The sequence below is a fragment of the Myxocyprinus asiaticus genome, chromosome 13 (assembly GCF_019703515.2).
Source record: "Myxocyprinus asiaticus isolate MX2 ecotype Aquarium Trade chromosome 13, UBuf_Myxa_2, whole genome shotgun sequence".
Classification (NCBI taxonomy): Eukaryota; Metazoa; Chordata; class Actinopteri; order Cypriniformes; family Catostomidae; genus Myxocyprinus; species Myxocyprinus asiaticus.
In genome coordinates this window covers 44,597,334-44,604,013 of record NC_059356.1, presented here as the reverse complement: position 1 = coordinate 44,604,013, position 6,680 = coordinate 44,597,334, and the positions used below count along the sequence as shown (strand labels likewise).

The following is a 6,680-nucleotide window of genomic DNA, read 5'->3' as shown; positions in this document are numbered from 1 at the left end:
TTTAATGTTTAACCTGGAAATTAAACATTAAAAAATGAAATTGTGAAGTTGTGATACAAGGGTGTGAGCAAAGTCATTAAGTTTTAGTCCAATAGGATAACATTAACTAGCATTTTCAGGCAAAAGAAAATCCTCATCAGGTCAAAATGACCGGAACACAACATGAGGGTAAAATGTCTAAATACAATTGCATTTGATTAGATAACAAAATATCTTAACGTAGGCCTAAATAGTAGGGCCTGGGTAGCTCAGCGATTATTGACGCTGCCTACCACACCTGGAGTCACGAGTTCGAATCCATGGCATGCTGAGTGACTCCAGCCAGGTCTCCTAAGCAACCAAATTGGCCCGGTTGCTAGGGAGGGTAGAGTCACATGGGGTAACCTCCTCGTGGTCGCAATTAGTGGTTCTCGCTCTCAATGGGGCGTGTGATAAGTTGTGCATGGATCGCGGAGAGTAGCATGAGCTTCCACATGCTATGAGTCTCCACGGTGTCATGCACAACAAGCCACGTGATAAGATGCACGGATTGACTATCTCAGAAGCAGAGGCAACAGAGATTTATCCTCTGTCACCCAGATTGAGGTGAGTAACTGCACCACCACGAGGACCTACTAAGTAGTGGGAATTGGGCATTCCAAATTGGGAGAAAAGGGGATAAGAAAAAAAAAACATAGGCCTAAATACATCATAAAATTACGTTTGACAACCAGAAAGTATCCAACCATTTACAAATAAAACAGTATTGTTTTACTACAGTATCGTTTTTTATTGTTTACGTGTCTTTTAACGTTAAACATTTTCTTTAAAAAAAATTGTTCTTGTGCAAAATTTCGTTCAAACAAAAGCCACTTGGTTTTACATTTTGTTATCTAATTGCAACGACCTGCATTCAATGACAGAGAGAATATTATTGCCTGTAAATAAAACTTGCCGCTTTAAATCCCTTGGTAAGCGCGTGTACGTTGGCCACGCCCTTACAATCAGCTGACAGTGCGCGTGATAGAAGCTGCTCCGGGACTTCCTGCAGGAGGACACTGATGCGCGGACTGAACCAGAGTAAAAGTATGTGAACAACGGTACGTGTTTATGAAACGACAGCTTGTGTCCGTTTGATCAATATGTGAACTGTTCGTGTAAAACTATTGGCTTTAATAAGTGCGTGCGTTTATTTCTCTCTGGTGTGTTTGTTTACCGTCTGCTGATCAGCTGTTTTAAAAGCCTTGTCATTTTGAATTAAATAATGCATAAACGTCATAATGCATCTGTTGATGGAATCTGATTGTCTTTATACATATGGAAGGTTTCTCAATAGGAAGAATTGTTTGAAAGTTCAAAGTTAAATATTGTATCACAAAGAGAGAGAGAGATCAAAATTAATGTGTCTGTGGGGTCAAAAGGGCAATGATTCTTAGTTCATTGTGTTTTATTGTGAGGTGCACATCATACAAGAGCTGTTTTCTTAAAGAAACACTTTCTTTTTCGCACTCACGTTGATCTTTATGTGGTTTGAAGCTGACCCATGGATGAATCAGATGTCACATAGATGATCTGGAGCCCTAACATTTCTCATATTTCTCATTAAAGGGTGTGTTTAATTGTGAGGTTCGGATTTCAGGAGACATGCCGTCCAATAAGAGTGTCTCGGATGCACCGATAACACAGTTTGTGAACTGCAGGATCCTGAAAGACCACAAGCTGCAAAGGTAAACATATAAAGCAATGGTCAGAGGCGGATCTAGAAATGTTTTCATGGGGTGGCATGCAGACTATGAGGGGTGGCAACACCAAAGCAAGCACACATGTGTAGTTCTTATGGATCAAAGTACCAGGCTTCATTGCAACAAGTGCTTGTTCATTAATTGGAGTCAATATCAAATTATAAATATCCATGAATTTGCAATACAACTGCATTTCCACAGGAACAACACATAGTAACCATTTTGCTACTGATGTGCCAACATAAAAAAATATTAATCTCCAGAGTACCAAGACATTGTCCATTACGTAAACTCATGCCAAACTCATGCAGAAACCAGGCTTCATGAGAATTCATGAGAACATGAGAATCATATTTAGCGTGTATAAAGCGGCAAACACAAGATAATCATTAAATTTATCTCGGTGGTCCGAAATTTCGAAATGGAGGGAGAACCATGACATTGTTCTTTCCCTGCTGTCCGTAACCGAACAGACCTATAATCCACTTTTGGGTCATGACACACCAGCTGAGAAACACTGATATAAAGCAGACATATTTACTCCATCATAGACAGAAAACAAATGAAATTAGATGTAAGAATTGCAAGCTTTGCTTTATTGTTTTTATATATATTTGTATATGTATGTTTAAGTATATGTTGTTATAACATCATAACAATGGAGTTATTGTGTAATTACAGCAGTGGCAGCCCTGTGATAAATGTGACGTATATATTTTAACATGTGTGTGTTTGTAGGGAAGACCTGTGGGTTCGGGAGGGCAAGATCCTCAACCCAGAGAGACTGTTCTTTGATGAGGAGGGTTTTGCAGATCATAAAGTTGACTGCGGGAATAAAATCATTGCACCCGGTTTCATAGATGTACAGATAAATGGTAAAAACACACTGTGGAATCTGAAACCAAAAGACTAATGCTGTGTTCAACACTTTAGCCTCATGGAAGTCACTTATGCAGTTTGTGTAAAAATGTTATTGTGTTCTTTTGAGTTTTTATAACAATACAATTCAATGTTTACATTGATGTCAGTGCTAAGCCAATCTCTCCTGTTCAATAGGTGGATATGGCATAGACTTCTCCCAGGCCAGCTGTGACATCAGAGGAGGCTTGGCTGTGGTGGCCAAAAAGATTCTAGAACATGGTGTCACGTCATTCTGCCCGACCCTTGTCACATCTCCACCAAACATATACCATCAGGTACAAACCGTGCACCAATCACTGCCTTCGATTTGTCTGTCAGCCGCTCATGTACACTGCCACAAATATATCACTCAACTACTATTATACAGTTGAAGTCAGAAGTTTACATACACTTAGGTTGAAGTCATTAAAACTCATTTTTTAACCACTCCACAGATTTAATATTAGCAAACTATAGTTTTGGCAAGTAGTTTAGGACATCTACTTTGTGCATGACATGAGTAATTTTTCCAACAGTTGTTTACAGACAGATTGTTTCATTTTTTTTTTTTCCCCAATTTGGCATGCCCAATTCCCTGTGCGCTCTAAGTCCTTGTGGTGGCGTAGTGACTCACCTCAATCCGGGTGGCGGAGGACGAATCTCAGTTGCCTCTGCGTCTGAGACAGTCAATCCACGCATCTTATCATGTGGCTAGTTGAGCACGTTACCACGGAGACCTAGCACGTGTGGAGGCTCACGCTATTCGCCGCGACATCCACGCACAACTCACCATGCGCCCCACCGAGAGTGAGAACCACATTATAGAGACCACGAGGAGGTTAACCCAACATGACCCTACCCACCCTAGCAACCAGGCCAATTGGTTGCTTAGGAAGCCTGACTTGAGTCACTCAGCACGCCCTGGATTCGAACTCGTAACTCCAGGTGTGGTAATCAGCGTCTTTATTTGCTGAGCTACACAGGCCCCCAATTGTTTAACTTTTAATTGACTATATCACAATTCCAGTGGGTCAGAAGTTTACATACACTAAGTTAACTGTGCCTTTAAGCAGCTTGGAAAATTAAAGAAAATGATGTCAAGCCTTTAGGCAGTTAGCTTCTGATAGACTAATTGGCTAATTGGAGTCAATTGGAGGTGTACCTGTGGATGTATTTTAAGGCCTACCTTCAAACTCAGTGCCTCTTTGCTTGACATCATGGAAAATCAAAAGAAATCAGCCAAGACCTCAGAAAAAAAATTGTGGACTTCCACAAGTCTGGTTCATCCTTGGGAGCAATTTCCAAATGCCTGAAGGTATCACGTTTATTTGTACAAACAATAGTATGCAAGTATAAACACCATGGGATCACGCAGCCATCATACCGCTCAGGAAGTAGGTGCATTCTGTCTCATAGTGATGAACGTAGTTTGGAGCAAAAAGTGCAAATCAATCCCAGAACAACAGCAAAGGACCTTGTGAAGACAAGTATCTATATCCACAGTAAAACGAGTTCTATATTGACATAATCTGAAAGAATGCTCAGAAAGGAAGAAGCCACTGCTCCAAAAGCGCCATAAAAAAGCCAGACTACAGTTTGCAAGTGCACATGGGGACAAAGATCTTACTTTTTGGAGAAATGTCCTCTGGTCTGATCAAACAAAAATTGAACTATTTGGCCATAATGACCATTGTTATGTTTGGAGGAAAAAGGGTGAGGCTTGCAAGCAGAAGAACACCATCCCAACCGTGAAGCATGGGGGTGGCAGCATCATGTTGTGGGGGTGCTTTGCTGCAGGAGGGACTCCTGTGCGCTTCACAAACTAGATTGCATCATGAGGAAGGAAAATTATGTGGATATATTGAAGTAACAGCTCAAGACATCAGCCAGGAAATTAAAGCTCGGTCGCAAATGGGTCTTCAAATGGACAATGACCCCAAGCATACCTCCAAAGTTGTGGCAAAATGGCATAAGGACAATAAAGTCAAGGTATTGGAGTGGCCATCACAAAAAAAAAGTGTGTGCGAGCAAGGAGGCCTACAAACCTGACCCAATTTCCTTCTGTCTGGAGGAATGGGCCAAAATTCCAGCAACTTAAAACTGAATTGGAATCTTTTTACCAGACCTTCATCATTTATTTTTGACACTTTTCAAATGCCTTTTTTTGATGTTGTTTTAGCTTTGTCCCAGACACAGACTTTCAAATATTATACAATGAAAATCCATTTTAAAACACCAATAACATATTAAGAACTATGATAATCTAATCAAAGAATGAAAAAATATAAATTACTTAAACATTTATTGTGTGAAAATTATTTCTAGCAATTTTTCGAAGTTACGGCTGTCCGACAGTTGTGGCGTCATTTCCACCACAACAAACAATTTTGCCCCTGATTAAGTTTTTTCAAAAGTTAGTGTACTTGTTAACCAAGTGGACAAAAGTGTCAGTGAAGAGCATGTTTGAGATAACAAAGAAAGATCAAGATAAATGTCACCTGTGAGCATAATATTTTTATTGGGCATCATTTCCAATCAAGATGTAATTTTGCCAAATTATGTAAAAAGTGTAAAATATAGAATTTTGTGTACCAGTATTTAGGATACATGTTGAAGTTAGCCTTATGGTGCGTTCATGTCATGTCAGAATTACCGTAATTCACGTCTTCATAGAACTCAAGTTGTAAACTTGGAATTCTATGTAAGCTCCGAATTGACAGTCGTGACGTCATGTGAAAAGAACCAATATGGCTGCGGCCTCAACATTTGAAGGTAGTGAACACATATTTCTGTTTGATATGACATTTTACTCTGCCTTTGATGCCTGGAGCATTTTTGTTTTTGTTATTCTGAAACATTTTGCTTGGACTAGGCATGTCATAAAATATCAATATATTGATTTTTGATTGGCATGTTATTTTATTGATATATTTTTGAGGGATCGATATATTAACATTAGCCGACATTTAAATTAGAAGCCTAATTTGCATGCTTTCCAATTTACTAAGTTGGCCTTTCGTTTAATGTAGTCTGGCGTAATAGCGTTGGGAGACCACAAGAGGGTGATATAACATTTACTGAGAGGCACGGTCTCACAACACAGTATGCATTGATGCGGTGCAGGTGGCAATCCAATCCAAATAAGTTATGGATCTAGTCATCATACACACAAAATTACGAAGGTTGTGTGCATACCTTCGTAGAAAATAATTGTTCTGAATTTTAGAACACGCCATGTCGTCCGCCAGATGCATCCGGTGTGTGACCCCCTTTAATTTACCTGACACTCACACAAAGTTGTGTTGAATATGTTTGAAGAGACAAAGACTATTGTGCAATGAGCAGCCCTGTTTGTAACTGACAAATGCCTATTTATATATATATCGATAATCATCTGGAAAATTTTCTGATTATCAATGCCTGAAAAAGGCATCAATCCCAAGCCTAGCCAGAACATTTAAAGGTGAGTTCATGTAGTGATAAACATTTGACTATTATCAACAACAAAGCAGTTTTTGCCGTTATAAGTTTTGCCACATGACGTGAACGCACCATTAGCAATGTCATTTCCATCAGCATCATTTCCATCACGGAATTCTATTAAACACAATACAGTATTGAGATGTGCTTGAAATAACACTGTGGTGGGAATTTTCATGAATTGTTTTTTAGGAAAAACTTACAAAAACACAAATCTCATGTGATGAATATACATACACTGTTGGACATTGTTGTTAGTAGACAAATTAAAAAAATAGTGAGAGTGTGAATCGCACAGTGCTAAAAGTGAAACAGCCATTTATAATGTATATGTATATATGTATAGGTTATTTAGCTGCTTCCTTGAATAATACAAAAATATATATATATATATATATATATATATATTAAAAAAAAATGTATGTAATTTCCTTTAAGTGCAAAACTGCAAATGTAAATGTACTGTACATTAAACAAAATTATTTCAATTAAATGAACATCACACATTAGGTTTGGTATAGACACACAGTTAAATTGTTAATGTACAATCTGCACTGTTAATGTCCCTCCACAGGTGAT

The 6,680-nt window shown here is 38.7% G+C and overlaps 1 protein-coding gene across 4 annotated transcripts in view; it reads left to right on the top strand.

Moving 5' to 3' along the window:
• The first annotated feature begins 993 nt into the window (after positions 1–993).
• The window catches only part of LOC127450252 (N-acetylglucosamine-6-phosphate deacetylase-like), a 14,905-nt gene continuing 9,218 nt past the window's right edge, over positions 994–6,680 (top strand). The window contains exons 1-5 of one of the 4 annotated variants that reach the window (XM_051714202.1): positions 994–1,079; positions 1,588–1,706; positions 2,460–2,596; positions 2,778–2,917; positions 6,676–6,680. The exon at positions 6,676–6,680 is cut by the window's right edge and continues 50 nt beyond it. In XM_051714202.1, coding sequence (XP_051570162.1) covers positions 1,624–1,706; positions 2,460–2,596; positions 2,778–2,917; positions 6,676–6,680 — 365 coding nt within the window. In that variant the 5' untranslated portion in view covers positions 994–1,079; positions 1,588–1,623. The remainder of the gene's footprint in view (positions 1,080–1,587; positions 1,707–2,459; positions 2,597–2,777; positions 2,918–6,675) is intronic. The other 3 variants (XM_051714203.1, XM_051714204.1, XM_051714201.1) reach the window with 3 other exon arrangements.